This window comes from Mycteria americana, chromosome 1 (genome assembly GCF_035582795.1).
Source record: "Mycteria americana isolate JAX WOST 10 ecotype Jacksonville Zoo and Gardens chromosome 1, USCA_MyAme_1.0, whole genome shotgun sequence".
In the NCBI taxonomy this organism is placed as follows: domain Eukaryota; kingdom Metazoa; phylum Chordata; class Aves; order Ciconiiformes; family Ciconiidae; genus Mycteria; species Mycteria americana.
In genome coordinates, this window is record NC_134365.1 from 94983946 (window position 1) to 95004991 (window position 21046).

The following is a 21046-nucleotide window of genomic DNA, read 5'->3' on the forward strand; positions in this document are numbered from 1 at the left end:
AAGTAATGAAAAAAAAATTCAAACTGCTTGTCTTCAGACTTACTTGATCCATTTAATAAATAGGGAAAACAAATTCCGGGGGGGGGGGGCAACCTCATACAATAAAGTAACTGTAAGACACTGCTTCTGAACTCTCATCTTCCTTACCCACAACAAAGCCCACCAACATTACTTAATACAGAAGCAGCTAAACACAGAAGCAAAAGAATGGCATACCTCAGTTGCCCTTTTCCCTCCTTACTCTCCCAGAACTGGACTCTGGCATCTCCAATCTGTATTTAAGTTTAGTAAGTCCCCAAATATTGGGCAGAGAAAAGGTCATGAAGGAAACAAACAATCCTCTTGTAGTAAGAGTGATAGCAAGATATATTTTGAAAAAAATATGACTTCTCAAAAATTGAGTCCACTTTCACTTAGCACTTCAGATTTCATAACTGATCTGTGCCATTTACTTTTCAGCAAGTCATAGAAGGATACATAAATATTTTGGATCAGGACTATGGTGAAAACCTGTAGGAGTGTATTAGACAAACTACAACAGCAGTTACACAAGGACTGGTGAACTCTACAGTAGTGACTGTAGCCAACTACATGAACCGTGTCAGTATAAATTACACTGGTCATCTCACTAAGCCTGTGAGTAGCCCTACTGCATTTAAAATTACACAGAAAATAGCATTCACCAAGCAGTTGCCGCAAAACTATTTTTCTTGTGACATATCTAATTTGATCTTTTCCTTTTCTACCTTAGAAACCAAATGCAGATTTCACTGTTAGTCATTTCTATATTAAAAGATGCTACCAGATTTGATTGAACCATTCTCAAAGACAGACCATACATCATTTTTCTTCAACTTTATACAAAAATGGAATGCAAAGGGTCAGCTATTGGGAGACATGTATATCAGTACAAGCTGATCAGAGCTACATACACACCATGGTTCATGATCACATACCTCCACTCATTCTGAACAAGGGGTGATATCTTGAGTCCTGGTGGGTAGGCATAGCAGAAAAGAGAAGGAGAAGCTGAGAAGTTGTATGAGCAAGCTGAAGTCCTGAATGACTTTATCTGTCATTTCCCTAGGGGCTCTAGGAGGTTGCAGTAACAAATAGACAATCCGAACACATTACCAAAGTTAAAGCTTGTGCATGAATATCCCAAGTGTAGGCTTTACTGACTCTGCAAGCAACTTCAATAAAAAAAGCAATACCTAAAATAAACCACTTACTCCATGTAATTTCTAAAACACTGCTGATATCACCAAGGAATCTTGACATAGCTCAATTAGTGCATAACCATCTGCTGCATAGGATGAGACAAAATATAACTTCCAGAGTAGTCATTAGCAGAAAAGCCATATACTCGTCTAGAATGCTCTTATGTTTTTGGATAGGTAAGTATGTGTCCCAAATCATCTACACCTCGACAAAAGATTTCAGATTTTGATATTTTTTTTCCCCTTAAACATATCCTGGAGAATTTTCTACTCCTAGTTGCTGCTAATGACTTAATTAAATGTACCACTAAATAATCACATCCTGTACAGTTTTGCCTGCCTGTAGTCTCTCCCTCCAAAGGGATGCAAGTAGCTCACATGTAGCAGATTTGAAAGACAATGTTACACCACTGCTTCTTTGCAGAAACACTGAACAACAAAGCTGTAACCAAACCAAAGGCCAAAAAAGAGCTTAACTTCCATCTCCTAGATTTGCCTTTTAAAGCTTTCATTCCATAAGCTATGAATTCCCCTCTCATTAAATAGATAACATCATTCACCCAACTCCATGCTGATTTTCTGAACTATATTGCATTTCTGATGGTTTTACTCCCAGTTACTTCAAAATAAGTAAATAACACAAATCTGAAGTATTTTCTTCCTCATCTATTAAACTTAACTTTCAGATTCTAGACTAATTCTTTAGTGTGTGTAATAATAATTCATATTATATAGAACTTCCCACTGCTGCAGCTGGGGAAAGCTTATCTAGACAGGGAACCAACTGCTAGTCTTTGTTCGGAACAGTCTGAAACTCGATGGCAGTCAGATCTACCCCAGTGCTCAGTTTGGAGCTGCATCAACAGCAATAAAGGGATTTCCAGGGTGAAAATAAGTGAGAAAACCACTTTAGCCTAATCAGCCATGTTCAAGGGCTAGTCAGAACTACAGTTTATCTTTTCTTACCATTTTCACAGAATCACAGAATCATATAGGTTGGAAAAGACCTTTAAGATCATCGAGTCCAACCATAAACCTAACACTGCCAAAAACCACCACTACACCATGTCCCTAAGCACCTCATCCAAACGTCCTTTAAATACCTCCAGGGATGGCGACTCAACCACTTCCCTGGGCAGCCTGTTCCAATGCTTGATAACCCTCTCGGTGAAGAAAAATTTCCCAACATCCAGTCTAAACCTCCCCTGGCGCAACTTGAGGCCATTTTAAAAGACTGCTTCTCTACATTCAGTGCTATCACAAGCCTTAAAAAAAAGCACCTATTCTAGAGATTCCAAATAGATAAACAAACAACATACCAGTGCTACAAGTACAGCAAAAGCTATTTATACTAAAGTTATGACATTTCAGAAAAAACAGCGTAAGCGTGCTTAAGGTTTTTATTCTCTTCGGAGACCTACAGCTTTTATCCAGTTCTCATCCTCCTTAGCAGACTGCTTCATACCAGCAGATATCAAGGGGGCTAAAAATCCTCCTCCGATGTCACAAGCCGTGATGTGTTTCCTTTACAACCCAAGTATTTGGAGGCACAGATGAGAAAAGCAGCTTTCTTCAGAAGTAACATACCAAGTATACAACGCAGGAGATGAAGCAACTGTCAGAGGGCCTTAAATATCAGTCTGTCAAAACATAGTTACCAATTTAACAAGCCCAGTAAACCATTCCCAGAGTGAACATGAGTCTTCAAAGAAAGGTGGAAGGAGCATTCAAACAACTATAGATGCAAGAAATATTTAATCTAATCCTTACTAGTCTTGGGCCCCAAAGTATGTCAACTTGTATCTGTGCTGCAATAAGTTATCTTCCAAGTTGTAACGTGTGTCTGCATCCCTCCTGTGCAGGTTTGAGTCATATATGTTTATCATATTCTTGGCATGCGTATTCTCACACGCTCCCACAGACTAGCTGTTTCTCATAGAAACCAAATCCGTGTTTGTCAAAATTCAAAATCCTTTTCCAAATCTTGTGCAACCTCACTTGTTCTTGTACTATGGAAAATAAAAGGCTTACTTCCATTTTTCACTGTATCATTTGTTTGCTTCTATTATCGTACTCCTTCACACTGACCAACCCTTTAAACTGACATTACATTGCAATCAAATTGGCTTTTTTAAAGCCTCTTTTATTATTTTCTTTCCAACACCTTCTTGGCACCTCACATTTCCAAATTCTTAAATGAGCCTCCCAGATAAAAGCAATTTTCTGAGATGCTCATTTGATTCCAACTCTTTCCACCTACCTTTTCATTGCAAGGGAAGGACTTACTTTTTTGTTCTTTCTTTCCATAGGCATTCTTCTTATTGTAGACATATGTGAACTTTCTTTGACTGTTTATTAAGAGAAACTAGAGTCCCCAGACAGAGCACCCTCACTTTTGATGCAAGGATCCTTTTCATTAGCTTCCTCATTCACCTTTACCTTCTTCATTACAGTAGGAGGACACTTAAGATTTTCACGGGTTTCTTCTTCCAAGGATATTAAACTTAATTATATTTCAGTATGAAGAGTGTAAAAAGGATAAAAAGTGAATTCAGAATCTTGAGATAAGGCTTCCAGATGCAACTTAATTTCCAAAGCATCTTTGATTTTCATCATTTCTATTTGCAGTTGCCAAAACTAGAACCATTTAATCAAAAGTAGATGCAAGCTTTACAGGTTCCAGTAAAGAGGAAAACCCCTGAGATTAAGTTTGCAAGCAAGCTTTTTTCTTCCTCCAGTGAGGTTATAAAAGTCTAGCTTTGTCCACCTCCAGGGAATGGTCTTCAAAAAAACCAACAAAAAAAAACAACCCTTAAAACAGCAGTTAGTAAACACTACCAGTTAAAGGATTGCTCACAGTAGTACAGAAAATTAATTCTCTCTCAAAATTTTTCAATAAAGCTACCCAAAGTATTTTTTTTTTGTTAGATATGGGGAAAAATTATGCATAGTAGGATTCTCTTCTTTTCTTCCTTTGCTGTGAATTTTCCTGCTACCCTTCCTTCTCCCCACTCACCATAGGAAACAGATTATATCCCAGAGGCTCCCAGCCCAAGCTTGCTGCTAATTACATGTGCTCACAGAACCTATTGAACATTCATGATACCTGGCCTGACTTCCAGAGGCATGGCACAACTGCCTACTCCCACTCAAATCCATGAAAAATTGAAGTCAAACCAGTCAGGCTCTAACATCCACATTTGGTTTCCATCATCAGAGAAGCAAGAGTACATACTTAGAAGAAATGAATCCTTGGAGCAAACCAAAGTCATCAGAAACGTGCAGCCTCTCAAAGCAAATAACCCAGGCAACCAAAGCTTATCCCTCTATGCTACCGCAGGCTAGCCTTGCTGCTGTAGCAGTTCCTTAGTTCTACTGACTTTAAGAGTAGGAATGAGCATAACAAATCCACACCTGCCACAGGACACCAAGATCATCCTTTGCCAAATGTTAGTGACACATGCTTTGCACACTGCAACAAGCTGCCTTCCGTGTTATCACCTACACGTTTACTATGACTCAGTATTTAGGGAGTTTTAATGATTTGTTTATATACTCAGCAGCTGATCATCAACCATGCGAGCTATTAAAACACTTTTTCTGTCTAGAAGAGCAGGGAAAGATGCCAATGACATAACGTTTTAATCAGAATATCTTAATTTTTGCCTTGAATTTGTGACTTTCTGCCTCTTGCTACTTCTCAGTCTCCTTGAGGCTGAGAAAATGAGTATCACAGCCTCCTATAACCAGATCGATAAAGGTTTTCAAAACTAATCAGTGACATAAACGGTATAACTAGAACTTTACAAGCCACAGCATTATCTTACAAGAGGCAAGTATTTACACAATTCCTTTGTTTTAACTGCAAGGTCTTATTTGCAGAACCAGATAAACGCTAACTTCAAACAAATACCGAGGTGTTGAAGTATAAATCATAGGCAGAAGGAAACGATTTAATCATACTGGAGAACACCTCATACTCTCTTAGCAGCCGCCACTGCACTGAAGAATCCCATTCCCCTGAAGTTACAGGCATGCATTACTACAGGAAGCAGAAAGTGGCACTGTGAGGACACACAATACCCTGCACTGTACATGCCTAAAGCGCTGTTCAAAGAAACTTCTAACCTTCGGCATGTGTTTCAAACCTAAAAACGCAAAGCCAATAGCACACTTATATTCTTCATACACTATACTTTACTGAATTTATTTCAGACTGCCAAGCTTATCAAGGAAAGATCGAGTTGCTAACTGCAAGTCCAACAAACTGACCCCAAGACCTAAACAGGTTTCTCCCTCACATAAGCTACCAACTGCATTAACGGTTGTATGCATCTAGTGAGAGCATAGGTGGCAGTTACAATGCCTGCGCAGAATGATTTGCTATCAGTTCAAGTACAGAGATACAGCTGGGCACAGGCAGAACAGCCCTGTATCATCTTTGTCACTGTAGGAACAGTGGAGAAAATACTGAACGATCCAAGCACTCATACTCTAGCAACACAATTCTATTACCTACTGGGATTCATTCGGCCTGTCCCATTTCCATTGGCTCCAGACTACTGTTGCTCAGTTTAAAAAGTACACATGCAGTTTGGGGGAAGTTTATGCTAGGGCCTGAGATGCAAAATCAGTGTTCCAACCATTAAGACATCCACTTAGTTTGAACAGGAGGGATGAAGAGACATACAAGCTAGATTTATAAATAAGGAGTTGGGAAATCTGATCCCCCAGTTCTGCTCGCAGCTCTGCTGCAGATTCCCTATGGCCTTTGCTAGTTACTTAATCTTTCACCTGCTGAGCACAATGAACACTCTGATGACCTCATCAGGACAAGGACACAGTAGTCCAGATGATGTTCCTATGCACAAGCTGAAGCATGCCAATTTACTGAGGGCACCTGACGCAGAACCCGAGTCAGACTGTCAGAGCTGTGAGGAAGGGAATCTAAGCCTCTCACAAGATCAGGTGTTACCCTGCCTGTGGCTGCACGCACAAGTGTTCCCCTTTCCTATCTAACAGCAGCAACCCATCCACCAAACTAACAGCAAAACATACGCTCTAAGTCTATACCCATAAGTGTACATTCTCTCATGGTATTGAGAAGGAGGAGGGGAAAAAAAAAAAAAAAAGAGAAATCCATCAGAAGCATGAGAAGAGTATTAAAGACAGCACTCTCCACTTTCAGTGAGGCATCTCTTTGGAGAGGAGCAAAATTAAACCCCTCCTTTCTGCCCTTTTTATTCACAAATCCCACTCTTTATACAGAACACAGGAAGCTTATTTACTCTTGTGGAAAACAAATGTGTTTACCTGACAAAAACCAGACACTAGGAAAGCACATCAGAAGAACTACCTAATACTGAGAATCAAAATTAAGCCCTTACTGTTAAAATGCATCAACAATGTCTTTCTAAAGGCATAAGAGACATTGGATAGGTTAATGAACCATGCAAAGAACTGGGAGACAGGACTAGGCACACAACCCAGAAGTCCTGTCACTAACTTGATACGTGACATCAGGTAAACAACTTCACCCCCCTTCAGTCTCAGCTTACACTTTAGTAAGCTGATAATGATAAAATTACCTACCTCACTACATGGGTGGAGAATGCTTTACTAATTCATGACTACAAAGCAACTTGAGAACTGTGGATATAAAGCTAGTACATATACACACATATATAAATTAAAATATACATATATTACATTTATAGATAAAACACAAGTTAGAAGAAAGATTAAACACGTTACCCAAAAGCTCCAGTCAGCACTCCAGCTGTATTGAGCAGGACCCTGCATTTTCTCTGTGCACGAACTAAGAGTCTCCTCTGAATCAGCAAGTAGCTGGCTAATAAGACCATGATCCACTTCATGAACTTCCTGTTAACAAAGATGCAAGGTATGTAATTCAACAACAGAGGAGAAAGGTGAAATAAGAAGATGGTTAATCCATTTAACAACTATATATTAAATGAAACTTGACATGCTAGTTTCACCAAGGTGAGTGGCATGGAAATACTTCCCACTGACAGCATTTTCATTGATTTTACATGTTTTCCAGAGTATACGATATTTAATTATTACTTACATTTTTACCAGAGTATTTTATGTCCACAGCAGCCCCTCAACTTGCACATTGAAGCTGTACAGACATTTAGAGCTGGACTAACATCAACATGAGACATCGGTGCATAACATGCAGCACGTCTCTAGAATCTGTGGGACCTTTCAAAACTTGAGAAAGGTCATGCAGGTGTAGCATTTACCAGAAGACTGACACATATTATCATAATACAAATACATCAAATATTTATACTTAATATTAGTTACACTATATTTTGTCACATAAAAATACAAGCGCAAATAGATCTATCCTTCAGAGGCAAATAGTTCTATCCATATCACTTATTATGAAGATAAGCACTCTTCTGTAGCACTCTCCCTTGATGTCAATATTCTTCACCTGGGAGGTCAGTTTTACTTTATGAAGGGAAACTGAGCCACAGAAAGACACTTCTCCCAAGCCACCTAACAAACTGGGACAAAACCAGTCCAGGGCCCTAACCAATAGCTAACACCACCTGTACTACAGGATCTATCACTAAGAGACGAAGTCGGGTTTCGAGTCCAGAACGACTCAAAACCAAACCGATGTTGGCACACATGCATGCCCATGGCTAGACAGGGGCGCGAACACCCCCCAGCAGGCCAGTGTTCCTCCAAGGCTCCAGCCAAGCCTGCGGCCCAGGCTGGGGGCGAGAGAAAGACAACCGGGTGAGGCAGAGAGCAGAGACGCTCTCACCGCCCCAAGGAGACACCCCAGGCTACGTGGCGTGAGAAAAAGGCTGCTCTCCGGAGGTTTTCCACGCAAACACAAGGACTCGCTGCAACTTCCACCACCTGCTGCTCACCACCCTGCTTCCCGCACAGCGGACGGACCCGTTAATGCCACGGGAGTGCCGGCCCCGACCCACCATATCGCCGGAGTTAAGCGGCTGCCGCAGCAACTCCAAAGCCGCCTCCCCGCAGCGCGGCTGGGTCTCTCCCCAGGCGGCTCTCGGCCCCCCAGAGCCCAGACCCTCCCTCCGGGGGCCGCAGCAGGGGACGCAGGTCGCCCCTCCTCACCGGGGGCCCACAGCGCCGGCGCTTCGCGGACCTGGAGGGCCGCCGCCACCCCCCCCCCCCCCCCCCCGGCCGTGCTCGCCTCTTCCCAAAAAACTTTCGGGGATGGGGTGGCGGCGGAGCGGACCGCGGCGGCCCCGCACCCCCGGGCGGTGCTTCCCAGCGCTGCCCGCGGGGGCCACCCCGCCGCCGGGCCCCCGGGGCAGCCCCACGGCCTCGGCCCGCCCGTCCCGTCCCCCGGGGGAAGGAGCGGAGCTCCCGCCCCCCGCACCTACCTGCGCAGCCCGCCGCCGGCCGGCTCGCCCGGGGGTCGGCGCGGCGGCGGGCCGCGGCGGGGCAACAGCCGGGGGCATGGAGCCCACCGGCGGGGCCAGGGGGGCGGGCGAGGGCTGGCGGGGAGCGGGCAGACCGCGGCGCTTACCATGGAGGGGGGCAAGGGCGGCGCGGCGCCCGCTAACTGCCTCAGCGGGGCGCACGGCGGGGCCGCGGCCGCCATTTAAAGGGGCAGGCGCCGGCCGGGCCGCGGGGCGCGGACCCGAGGCGGGAGACGGTTGCCAAGGGCGAGCGGGCGCAGCTCCTGAGGAGGGGAAGCTGTCGGGGGCGGCGGAGAGGGCCGCAGCGCCTCCGATCCCCTCCTCGGCCAGCTCAGGAAACCCCTCAGCGGCTTCCAGAAGGGTTAATTGCGAAGCCACAGAGCCGGTGGAAAGTTTGAGGACTGTGGCAGGAAAAACTCCTGGCTGCGGGGAGTCGGGGGGGGGGGGCGGCCTTAGCTGCCTTCCTCTTGAGGTAAAGCCCCGCACCCCGCCGCCCTCCCCTTGCGCACGGCCCCGGCAGTCGGTTAAACAGCGTCCGGGTAGTGAAAACGGTTCCTAAATCTGCCGAGGGGGGTCTGGGGTTCAACGGAAAATACCGCCGAGAGGCCGCTCCAGGGGAACACCAAAGGCGGGGAGAGAGGGGAAGGAAAGCCCGCCCTCGGCTGCGCGCTCCTCAGGCGCCCCGGGCCCGGCCGCTGGCAAGCGCTGCCGCCGCGACGCGCTGCCGGGAGAAGCCGCGGTCTGAGGGGCCGGCCAGGGCCAGACCCTGCGTCCTCAGCCGGCGTGTATGGACAGGGCTGTGCCGCCCTGCCCCGCGGGTGTTTCCAGCGGAGCAGGCGGAGACCTGCCTCTGCCCGGCTGCGGTGCGGGCTGGCTGCAGGCCGAGCAGGGGATGGGGTGAAAAATAAAGGAAGTAAGTGGTGGGGGACTCTCCCAGGAAACCCTGGCTCTCGTTTTTAAAGCTGCTGAGCAGCGCCGAGTGGTTTCTGCCCACGCTGTGAGCACCCAGGGGTTTCAAAAGCTGGGCTCCAAGTCAGCACCAAACGGTGCCCCTCAAATCAGGGGACCCAGCTGGAGCGATGATGGGTTGCAGATTTGTGCCCTCAGGACACCTTGCAGGAAAAAAAAGAGCCCTGTGACATTAAAAGAACCCTCTACCTTGCTGGGTGTCTGGCTGGTAGATGATGAAAAGGGATGGATGGATAGCCAAGGGAAGGAGGAGTAGAGCAGCCTGGCAGCACTGTTTCTTCTTGCTATCCCTTTTCTCTCATTGCTTCCCCAGAAAGTGGGTTGAGAGACATCTCTGGGCCTGTGATATCTGCCCACTAATATGTTAGCAAAGGTGACAGAATTCCCTGTGGCTGACGTCCCCTCCCAGCCATCAGCCCAGATAGGACAGCTGTAACACCACTGACCGTGAGTCTCCACAATTTACAAGAAAGTGTAAAAAAGAATGTGTGTTTTATATCATTTTTGTTGCTTGCTTTCTTGATTTAGACCTCTGAAGCTCAATTTTTTCAGGCTTTTCTCAACAACACTCGGGACAAATTTACTTTCTTTTTGTCCAAAAGTTGAGATTCTCTCTGAATCATACTGAGTTATCCAAGTGGGAGAAGCTTCACGTTCAACTGATGGCTGCCAGCAACACTAAAACCCCTTTGTATTCCCTCAGTTAAAAGCTGGCTGGCCTGACAGTTTTGCTCAGGCATGTCCTGTTTAATGGGGGATTCACAAAATAATTGCTATTACAGGATGAAGTGAACATAAACAGCGTTTGCAGGAACAACGGTAGTATGTCCATCACAACACACTTGAAGGTTTTTTTAGAAACACACCAAATACTTGGGTTTAAATCAGACACTGGAATGCCTTTGGTCCAGCTCCATCTTCCCACGCTGACTTCTCCAACAGGCAGTCACAGCCAATACTCTAAGCCAGTAACTTGGTCCCTGTTCCCCTCGATCTGCCAGGTGCCTTTGACTTTACTGGTTATTCCCTCCTCAAACTCTTGATTGTTTTTGACTCCTCTAACTTCTTCCTTTCATAGATATTTTGGTTTTGCTCACTGACACTTTGGCAGTGCTTCCTTCAGAAGACCCTCACAATCTACCTTCCAGCTTTCTGTTGAAGTGCTGTGTTGCTCTGCACTTGGTCCCAGTTCCCTTCTTAATATATAGCTTACTTTGGAGTGATTCCTGCCTGGTAATACCAGGTCTTCCCACTCTCCCAGCCCATTTCAGAGAAGAAATATTTGCCTTTTAGCTTCCTTTTCCAGTACTCCCTCTAGCCTGTCCTGCTTTCACTGATACAGGTGTCACCACATCAAAGCTAGAGCAACAAGTGGTCACTCAAGGAATGGGTTGTTCCTCTTGGCATTGTTTGGTCAGCATGCAAGTCAGATGTGAGATTTCTTGAAGCAGTTATTGTGGAGCATCCACATGCAAAGGTGCAGATCACAGAATTTATTAAAAGCATATTCAAGAAAGCCATATGACAGTAGCATGATGACATTTCCTTATGGTGTGGTGGGGGCTTTTTTGGGATCCTTTTTGCTTTCAAATGCAAAGAAAAGCAGAAACAGTCATGCCTCTCTCAGCTGAATTGTGCTTTGTATGTGTTTTAACGGATAGGGAATTGAGTCTTTACTGGATACTCAAGTACAATTCCATTATCTGAAGAGTCGTAAAGATATGCAAAACCGTTAGATAAGGTGTGCCATAATCCCTAATTCTGTAGCTGAGGGAAGAGGTGCCAGCCAGCCAGCGTGCTCTGTACAGAGGTAGCACAGCAGGTAGGGCTGTGTGCTACAGGTCGGGGTTTGGGGCTGCTGCATCTCTTCCCACAAAGCAGCCCTGTGTGTGTACCTTTATGTAAACCCAGAGTCTGTTCCAGCGCACACCTGCTAGCTAGTTTTGCAGATAGGCCACCCGCTTTAGCAGTTTTCCCCTCCACCCTGGTGGCATAGACGAGCTTTACTTAAATGGAGTTTAAGTAATCAACTTTTGGTGAAAAAGGATTTGTTCTGCACTGAAAAAAATACTTTGGGGAATACATTTTACCAATAAACACCGTGTGCATATAGCCACAAAGATACTGAATTCCTGTAACTTCCTTTCATTTATGCATTAGGATGATAGGAGTCCGGCTGCTCAGAAAATGAAGCCAATGCCCTTTCTCTTCTCACCTCCACTAGGGAGGGGTTCAGCAGAAGAGAGTTCTCCTTTTGAATATCTGGATATTCTGTACTCAGCCCAAAGTTCTGGTTTATACAAGGCCAAAGTGAAAAACAACAGATTATCTTCCCTCTGCTCTCAGAGCATTTTCGGCATTTTCTCTGGGAGAGATCAGAACAGCCCCCGGGAAGTCATTGTTGTCACTTCAAATGTGGCTGTCATCCAGGCAGCGCACTGTGAGCTCGAAGCTGTGGTAACTTTAGTAAGTGTGACATTCACTGGGCAGAATGTGAGGTCCTGTTGCAATAACACACACATATTTTTTTGCCCGTACTACCGGAGGGAGAGACGGTGAGGCCATATACTTCAGCAACTATGAGCCAGCACATTGGGAAGCTCTATAGATCTGCAGTGTCTTCATTCCTCCTCTTCTTGCTGGTGGGTGAGTACTAAACCACCTTCCTTAATTAAAAGAAATATAGCTTATTCCTAGAGTTTGGCTTGAGAGGTTCTCTTCCTTTTTTCAAAAAGCAACTTTCCGCTGAGGGCTTCCTCAGGATACAGGAAAACTAAATCTAGTGTTGTGCACTGCATTAAAACATAGTTTTTGTGTTAGATACATTCCTGTTTAGCTAATAGAAATGTTGAGACAGACTATGTTTGCCTGTCTTTTTCAAGAAGAAAGGCTGTGTATCATCATTGCTAGAAGCTTCATTTCTATTTTGGTTGTCTGATGTATTAGCAACTGGTTATCGTCACAAGGTAGTTATTCACGTCCATTTGCAAAAGCCGACCTCAGTCTAGGGCAAAAGTCATATAAATTAAGATGAGCAACATGCAGTCATTGATCACTTAATCATAGACGACTGGGAGCTGGATACGGCTTGTATAGCACCCTCATGGCACCAGCTGAGTGTGAAGTTGAGCTCTAAAGCCAACAAAACCATCTGAAAGATGGTCATTCCAGCATGAGAGGATTTTTTCATGGGTTGGAAATCAAGCCCTATTTGCCCTCAGCCTCTCCTCCAGCTATTGAGTGTGAACAAAGGAGAGGAGGCTGAACTAGAAAGGTTGACTTTTGCACTGACCTCCACCCACCATTCTGGTTCCCCAATGCTGTTGGCAGGTGGCAGAAGAAGCTTGCAGGGCTGCTCGGGTTTACTCTAGGCACCAAAGAGTAAGTTAGAGGCTCCAGGACTGGAAGAGAACACAGGTATATTTTATTCTTTCCTTTTGTCACCCCACCTCCTCTAGCCTGCCTCGTGTATTTCTCATGCACAGCCAACATTATGGCCTTACATGGGAAAGTATCAACCTGCAGATTACGTAAAGGGGAGGCTGATGGATTAGTAGGTGCCCTATTAGTACCGGCAAACGTGGAGCACATTGTTACATTACAGGGAGTCCCAGAGAGCTTTCTCCCCTCACAGTTGAAAACTGGCCATGAACTACCGACTTCATACGACAATGACCTATTAGATCATCTAATCATTTTTCCAGGTCAAGACAAGATCATCCATGCTGTATTTCTCTGTACTCTGTCTAGCTCAAGTGCTTTCACCGAAAAGCCTTGCATTCCTCTCCATGGGGGATTGAGCCCTACAACCCACATGACAGGGGACCTACACATCATTCTGCTAATGAAGCGATTGACTTAAAAAGAGCTTTGAAGCAGAGTCAACAAGGCATTTGGCATGGTATGCTCCCAGATGCCAATATGATAAGGGCATTGTGTATTTGAATACCAGTGAACTAGTATGTTCCAGTTTTACAACCTTACAAAAGAAAAAGAAAGAAAGAAAGGAAGAACGAAAAACAGAGGCTGTGCTGTGACCTTCCCAGTGAAACCCCCAAACAGAGCTGGGGTGAAACAATACAGCCTACTCCTCTTGTGTTTTGATTTTTCTAATTAGCTGAAGTTACATGATATGTATTGAATCAAAGATGTGGGATAACACAGATGACAAAGACAGTTATTTCATGATAGGAGGTGCAAATAAAACTTATTTTGAACAGATGCAACATCAAAGCACATTGTTCCTGCTTGGTTTTGTTCTCTATGCCACTAAGTGACTGTGTAAAAACGATACCTTTTACATCACTAAAAGGAATAAAAATTATAATTGTGTTGCAGGGGGTGTGTCTGGTAAGGCTGGAATAGCTATAGTGGGGAAGACATTCTGTGGCCATTCCTTGAAAATAAGATAGCAGTAGCACATACAGCTCTAGCTAAAGCAGCAGTATCCAGTGGAGATAATGGTTAATGAACAGAGATTTTAAAAGCGTACTCATGACAAAACTGCTCAAATTCATTCTAACAAATAACCAAATATATCACACCAGAATATTTGAGGCACAAAGACTGTAATATGTCAAGCTACCATCAGCTTTGTCAAGCATTTCAACGCTACTTTGTACTTCGTCAAAGTACCTTGTCAAGATACTTCAACTTTTATGACTGCTGCATCGTTACACTGTTTTCTAAATGGAAAGGGAAAAATTGGGCCTCAGAGTCCCCTGAGAAGCTCCAGTGGGCTCATCGGTAAGATTATGTATGAACACGAGGGTAATATTTCATCCAGTATCTTTAATAAGGACTACTCGTTTTAGGGGACTGGATCCAAAACTACAATAATATTTGTCTACCTAATTCTCAGGCATCCAGTTCCCATGGATCAGTGTTCCAGCTACAAAGCCAAAATTTTTACTTTGAGGTAAAAGCACAGAGCACCAAACAGCTCTGAAGGGGTTTCACATGCTAAGCTGTTGCCTAATTTCATAGCCAGCTTGTATTTTCCATATTTTTGCATCCATGAGTTCTCTCTCGCCTGATATTTAAACTGTAAGCTCCGAACACCATCCTTTTATAAGACATCTAGAACAACAGAGCCCTGCTCTCTGACAGAAATTGTCAGTGCTACTCCCATACAAGTCATAAATAATAATAACTATGAATACAACTGTGATTTTGTGTACAAGCTTGCCTAGAGGAGCCATTCAAGTAACCCTCAAGCCGATCATCAAGGGGTTTGGTTTTCCATTGCCTTGAGACATTTGTCCCTGAGCATAGAGAGACTATTGTCGTTGTGAAGCTTTACCAGACCCAGACAATAGCCTTTCACACCCTTTGGATGGCAACGAAAGACTCAAGACAATGGAAAATCAAGACCTTCACTGTGGAATGGTCTGCAGTTCTTGAGAGGGCACCGACTAGTGCCCTCTAGAAGGGAGACTATTTCATTTGAAGAAAATAAAACTACAGAAGAAACTTTTCCAAAAATTGGTCTGAACTCTTTCTTGGTGACAGCTGTTGGCTTATTTTTAAGAGTTTGTTTTCCCCTCTTTTTGAGACAGCAACTATTCCTCTCATCTTCTAAGCCCAGGCTTGTTTCCAGAAATGAGATCCACTCACAGTACTCTTAGCTCAAGGCTGTTGATACTATGATTAGCAGCTGAGTGAGAGAAGGCAGGTTTAAATCTCTACTACAGGCGTGTTGTCCATATTTTTCTAACAAAGGGTAGCAGGACAATGTGGTCTCTTCACAGAGAATAGGTGTCACCCTCAGTATCAATACCCGCAGAATGCTAAGGTGCCCTCCCCCAGGTTGCTGATAGCATCTGCTGGGGGTTCAGTCTCTGGCAATGGAGATTCTTCCCACAATTTCAAGATTTCCTATCCTGAAACTAGAAGTGCATGCCAAAACTTCTAAGAAGCTCACATTATGTTTTGGGATGCAGGCAGTTATATTAGGATGCATACATATTCACTGTACTTGTCAGAACAGAGCTGCCTGTGTGTAAGGGTACATGCATTTTTTGCTTTGCCTCAAAAGCAGTTGAGGCAGGAACATCAGGCCCCGAGACTTTTTGGGGTGGGAAGAAAGAGGTTAGTGTTCCAGGTGGAAATGTGGCTGAATGAACTCTAAATTTTGCTGAAAGCCATTGGACAATGGCATTAATCTTCCTCTAGTACGGCAGTAGAAAGGGAACTGAGGATCAGGAAAAGACCTATCTGTGCACATGAATATAATCTAAGCAGGAACTAGGAAAAAAATCCCTATCATCATAATAGTGACTACCCTCAAGTCCTGATTCCAGGAGCCATTCTTTGTGCTGGTTGGAGGTCAGGAGCAGCTGGAAGGTTTATCATCCTGTCACCCTCAACCCTCCTCTTCTTTCTCTTTCCTGGTACAGATGTTGGTGTTAGTGGTGGAAGTGCAAGCAAGGAGAATGCAGCTGTAACTCATATAACAGCACAGCCTTCGTTGTTGACAACACCTGAGCCATGGCACCTTTTGGTGACTCAAACACCAGCCAAGGAAAAAGCCAAAGAGGGTGAAACTGTGGTCTTAAATTGCCACATTAATAGTCCACGACGTCCCTTCCTGACTGACCTGATGGTGAAGTGGTACAAAGAAGATGAAAAGGGGCAGATGGACCTGCTAGAAAACAATGTGACCGTCTTGCCAAATAACTCCAGGGTTTTCATAAGTGGAGACTTGTCCCAAGGGGATGCCTCCCTGGTGATCCTCAATGTGACAACCAGTGACCATGGTATTTATTTCTGTGAGGTTACACTTCCGGACGGGAAGGTGGTGACAGGAGATGGCACAAAGCTCAGGATCAGGAGGGCTCTGGGTAATACTTGATGTTATTTACTTCTTTTGTCCCTCTTTCTCCTCCAAAGCTGGTCTACATGCTTGCAGAAAGAGGGAAGTTGGCCTGTTTGGCCTCTAGCAGGTAGGGTCTGGTGTCACAGAGTGTAATTGCTCTCTAGCATTTCTCATTGTTTTCATTAGGCCAGCTACTTTGGATTGGCTTGCCTCTATAAACAGTCACACAGGTATTATTATAAGGAGGGGCATTTACAACCAAAAAAAGAAGGAATAATTTTATCACTAAAATCAAAGTCAGTGCCAAGAATGAAAGTCAGACAAGTTCTCTTGTACTCACAGCTCTGTTTGGCAGAACCCCCATGAGTGACAGGTGTCAAGATACCATCTCAGGGAACAGCTCCAAACTCCTTTTTTTTGACATTATTTCTCTCCAACCCACTAACTTGCATATTCATTTCTTAACTCCGGATGACATAAGTAATCCCACAATAAACATGAGGATCACATTATGTCATCTTTGCTTAACTTCATTCACATTAAAATCAAAATAGCATTAAAAGTGCCATGCCATGTTTTCTTAGCCTCACAAATAGACACTAGGCATATTAAGTAAGGAGATAACTCGCTTTGCCTTTATCAGCTGGAAATGTCAAAGCAGCTTTCCTTTTTATGTAGGCTAAACACATTCCAGTTCCAACAAATCAACACATCAGAAGGTTTATTATCTCATTATCTAATTAACAAAAAATAGCACCTTCTGTGTCAAGAGTAAATTATGCAAGAGCCATTTCCCCCTTATCCATTACCAAAGCTTCTAGCTCACTGAGATTCACTAAGCCTTTGCCCTTTTGAGCCTGAGTTCTTCCCTTACTAATTTTTATAGAACTACGCAATTTAAACCGTAGCACTAACAAGGCAAGAAAACCATGCCCCCCTGCAAGAGCTTGGTCATATGTCTGATGAGGTCTCCCGTTGGCTTGATCTCATAGTCTCAGTAGCGCAGGTTACTCTTGCAATGTCTGCACCCTGGCCAGTGTAATTGCCTTTCTGTGTTCCCGAGAAGATTAAATATATCATTTCTGCACTATGCCTGAATTAAGGGGACAAGAGAATATGAGGAATATAATTCATAAAGAAATGTTACGTGCCACAAATCCAGACTGTTCAAAATCTTGTCTAAAATTAAAAGGAGAAATTAGCTGAATCTGTTAACTTGTCCATTACAGGAAGCAAATGACGTATATTTTGGAGTAAGGTGAGTAATGGTTCTGCAGCACCTTCATTGCCCTCACTTTCCTGATGAAATGAGTGGCCCCACAAATGGATTTAAGCTACACAATACCTCCCTGTATGCAGGAGGAGAGGTGTGGGTTTTCTACTGATGACCTACAGCTGGTTTACTGGTGAGCTGCTGAATGTCCGTCCATTTGGCTAGGTAGCACAGAGTAGCAGCTACTCCTGTGAATGGTGACCCGATGCTTGGAAATCTGTGTGTGAATATGGTAGCAAAACTGTCCAAATTTTCTAGTGAAGCTTAAAGACAACCACACACAGATATGTAATGAATGCCTGATTGTACTGTAATTGTAGATAAAACTGGAAGGCTTTTTATTTTTATTTTATTTTATTATTCTTTTATTACCCTTCCTGGGTGAGTCATATGGCAAAACGACTACCATGAGCACAAGGCAGTCACTTAAAATCTGATCAGATCAGTCTTGCGCCATTGCCCAGCCACTTCCCTCTCTCTAATGAGACGCTCCTACTCTGGCAGCCTCGACACTACAGGACAGATGCTCTCCATGCTGCGTCCCATAACCCTTGTAACAGGCCATCCTACTGTGCTCACCTGACCAAAGGCTCTTCCTGAATCATCCCTCAGTCCTGACAAACTAAAAAGCCAGAATGCCAACATGCTCTTATCTCAAAGAAAAAGGGATTATCCCATCTCTGCCATGCAACAGTCTCAAAGAGCATCAAATCATAGAAAGGACTTCAGTGGAGCTCTGCCCGCCCTTTGGAGGTGGGCAGGGAGACTGATGACTTTCTCAAAACTGTCAAAGTATTTTTTTCCATTTGAAAATAAAGCATACAGGCATGAGTCCCATTAATTCAGGCAGCAGCATCCTTTTTCATCCCAATAGCATCCAGCTGTTAAGGGAGATTGCTAGGGAGATGCGGTTGTCCTATCCCTAAATCCCCAGAAAGCATAGCAGCTTGCTACGAAGGAATGAAAAAAATCAATAACTCCATAGTGCAATACACTCTCTCCCATGTAGAAGCCCATGATTTCATGTCAGACAAGACATCAGCATAATCAATATCATAATAAGTAGCTTCCTGTGCAGCCATTGCAGAAAACGTGCTGGCTGCATTGCATACACTTGCCTGGATGACATCTTCTATTACTCTCTCTACCTTCCCTTCTCCCTCAGGCTTGTTTGGTATAGAAGAATCCATTGGAACCATCATTGGGGTTGTGGCAGCTGGTATCGGAGGCGTAGTGGTTCTGATCATTGTTTTAACCCCACAGCTGAGGAGGTGCGTCCTCTGCATGAGACAAGGCTCTCGCCAAGGTAAGGAGCACAACCCAAAATCTGGAATCCCTTGCTAGAAAGATGAACCCAATTGCCTATTTCGAAAGGTACCTTTTTTTTTAAACTGAAGAGGGAATTAGCCATTTACTTACCTCTGGTCAGACAAGGCATCTGGTTCAGGAAATAAACAGTGTGGGTGAAACTCTAACAGGGCTGGTTCTATATTCCATCTCTTTTTCAAATAGTTCTTTGGTTATGTTGGGTAGAGCTTCACGCATGGGCCTAATGAGTTACCTATAAAGAAAACAATAGGATCTTCTTTAATTGCCACTTTTGGCAAAGAGTTGTTCAATGAAATGCTCTTCTTCTTTTAACAAAGTCCTGGGTCTCCCTCAGTTCTTTTAGGTTTATGGTGAAGGATGATTGTTCCTCCCACCAGCTACATGCTTACATCCATATTCTTGCAATGCTCACGTACAGAAAGCCTATGATGGCCTCAGTGTACGTTTGAGGTGTGGTTTGTAAAGCCCAGGAATGCCTTTTATCAGCTGATCAGGTTGGGAAAACTAGACTTTTTCATCACACATAAGCCAAAGAAATGACCCGAGAAGAGGCTGATGTACCTGAAAGCTCGCCTGTTTTTTCCAGCTCCGTCAGCTGGTCTTGTTAGAGTAGGCTGACACTGAAGGCTGGATTTTGAAACAAGCTTAGTTCCCGTTTTGTGCAACCCAGGATGTGGTCTGCATTTCAGCTGACTTTTTGCTTTCGGTGGGGAGCCGTGTGATTTGCACCTCTTCTCCCGGCACTCAAAAATCTTCCTCGGCCTGCTGAAAAAAATCCCATCCCCGAAGGGCTGAAGGAAGAGCTGCTCTTGCCGTTCACTGGAGCGCTGCCGCCACCTGATGGCCAGCCTGGCGGGGACAGGGACACGGCCAGGAGCTCTGCCCCTGCTTGCTGGAGGGTCTTCCAGCCCTGGCTGAGAAGCGCACCCACACCCCCAGGCTGATGCTGCCCACACAGCATCATCCCTTTGCAAATCCTCTGCATGAACAGAGTTCATAACGTCACTTGCCTTAAAGCCTTGGAAGACTTTATTGTGTTGTACTAACTCTGTATCGCTCAATTGCTTTATCTCCTTTCCTTCTTGCTCAGCATAGCTTGAGGTGCAGCATTACAGGAGTCACTGGAAGATGCAAAGCCTACAGGTGGAACAACTTCTGATGCCCTGTAAGCCAAAAAATGGAGCTCCAGATGGAATAAAAGCTTTTGCCTCAGTACATGTTGTCTTTGGCATTTTTATTTTTGTTTGTTTCTTTTTCCTGCAGCTTTGACAGCTACAGTGGCATATTCAGCATCCTCCTGCAGTGAGGAGCAAAACAGCCTTTTGTAAAGAAATTTGTGTTATCACCTGCCAAAACCCCACTTAGTCTGGCCACGTATCTCTGACTCTAGACTCTGATGAGGTACCTCGGGTCTTTCCCTGCCATTACTTCTTATTTTAAAGGCGGTACTCCAAGGCTGTCAGCTGTGCTTCAGAAGAGAGAGAAGGAGTCTGTCCTGCCCAGGCCCCCAGCTCCCCGGCTGCTAACACCTACCCGAGGAAATCGAAGTGTTGCTTCTGGGGGTGCAACAGTGGCTGCTGTCTGTCTGCGCCTCTCGGTATAGAGGCTCTTGTCCTGTTGGCTTGCTCCAGCCTACAGGCTTGTAATGAAGAGGCAAAGGTGGCACACTTGAACATAGCTACCCCTGGCTGAAAGAATGGGAATTTGTTTTACTCTTGCCAGGAGGAAACATAGTCTTTCTATATAAGCCTCTAATACCCTTGAAAAAAAGGAAAGGTGAAAGATTTGCTTACATGACTAATGTTAGCCACAGCCCCAGTTTCCTGACGTGACAATAACTGATTCCCAGGTGGTCAGTGACCGGGGGATATGCCAATACCTGTATAGGAGAGCAGCATGTGAGCTCTGAAGCGCGTGTGGCAGGTAAGCAGTATGTTCTTTTGCAACGTATGGATGTGCCAACTAGTAAAAAAATCAGAAACCCTTGCTGGCCTTGCAA

At 44.6% G+C, this 21046-nt stretch overlaps 2 protein-coding genes across 8 annotated transcripts in view; one reads left to right on the forward strand and one right to left on the reverse strand.

Annotated features, from left to right (window-relative positions):
* Positions 1–8976, reverse strand: part of GRAMD1C (GRAM domain containing 1C) — a 55995-nt gene extending 47019 nt beyond the window's left edge. For 3 of the 7 annotated variants that reach the window (XR_012777280.1, XM_075512987.1, XM_075512971.1), the window contains exons 1-2: positions 8621–8754; positions 6975–7103 (exon numbers count right to left, since the gene is read on the reverse strand). Coding sequence is in view for 5 of the 7 variants with exons in the window: in XM_075512987.1 (XP_075369102.1) it covers positions 6975–7103; positions 8621–8698 (207 nt within the window). In the remaining 2 variants the exon portion in view is untranslated. The other 4 variants (XM_075513014.1, XM_075512979.1, XM_075513003.1 and 1 more) reach the window with 4 other exon arrangements.
* Positions 8905–20262, forward strand: LOC142415053 (uncharacterized). Its single transcript, XM_075513030.1, has 5 exons — positions 8905–9131; positions 12175–12274; positions 16027–16470; positions 18884–19024; positions 20138–20262. The coding sequence occupies exons 2-5, from the start codon at positions 12208–12210 to the stop codon at positions 20140–20142; spliced, it is 657 nt and encodes a 218-aa protein (XP_075369145.1). The 5' UTR covers positions 8905–9131; positions 12175–12207; the 3' UTR covers positions 20143–20262.
* The last annotated feature ends 784 nt before the right edge of the window (positions 20263–21046 follow it).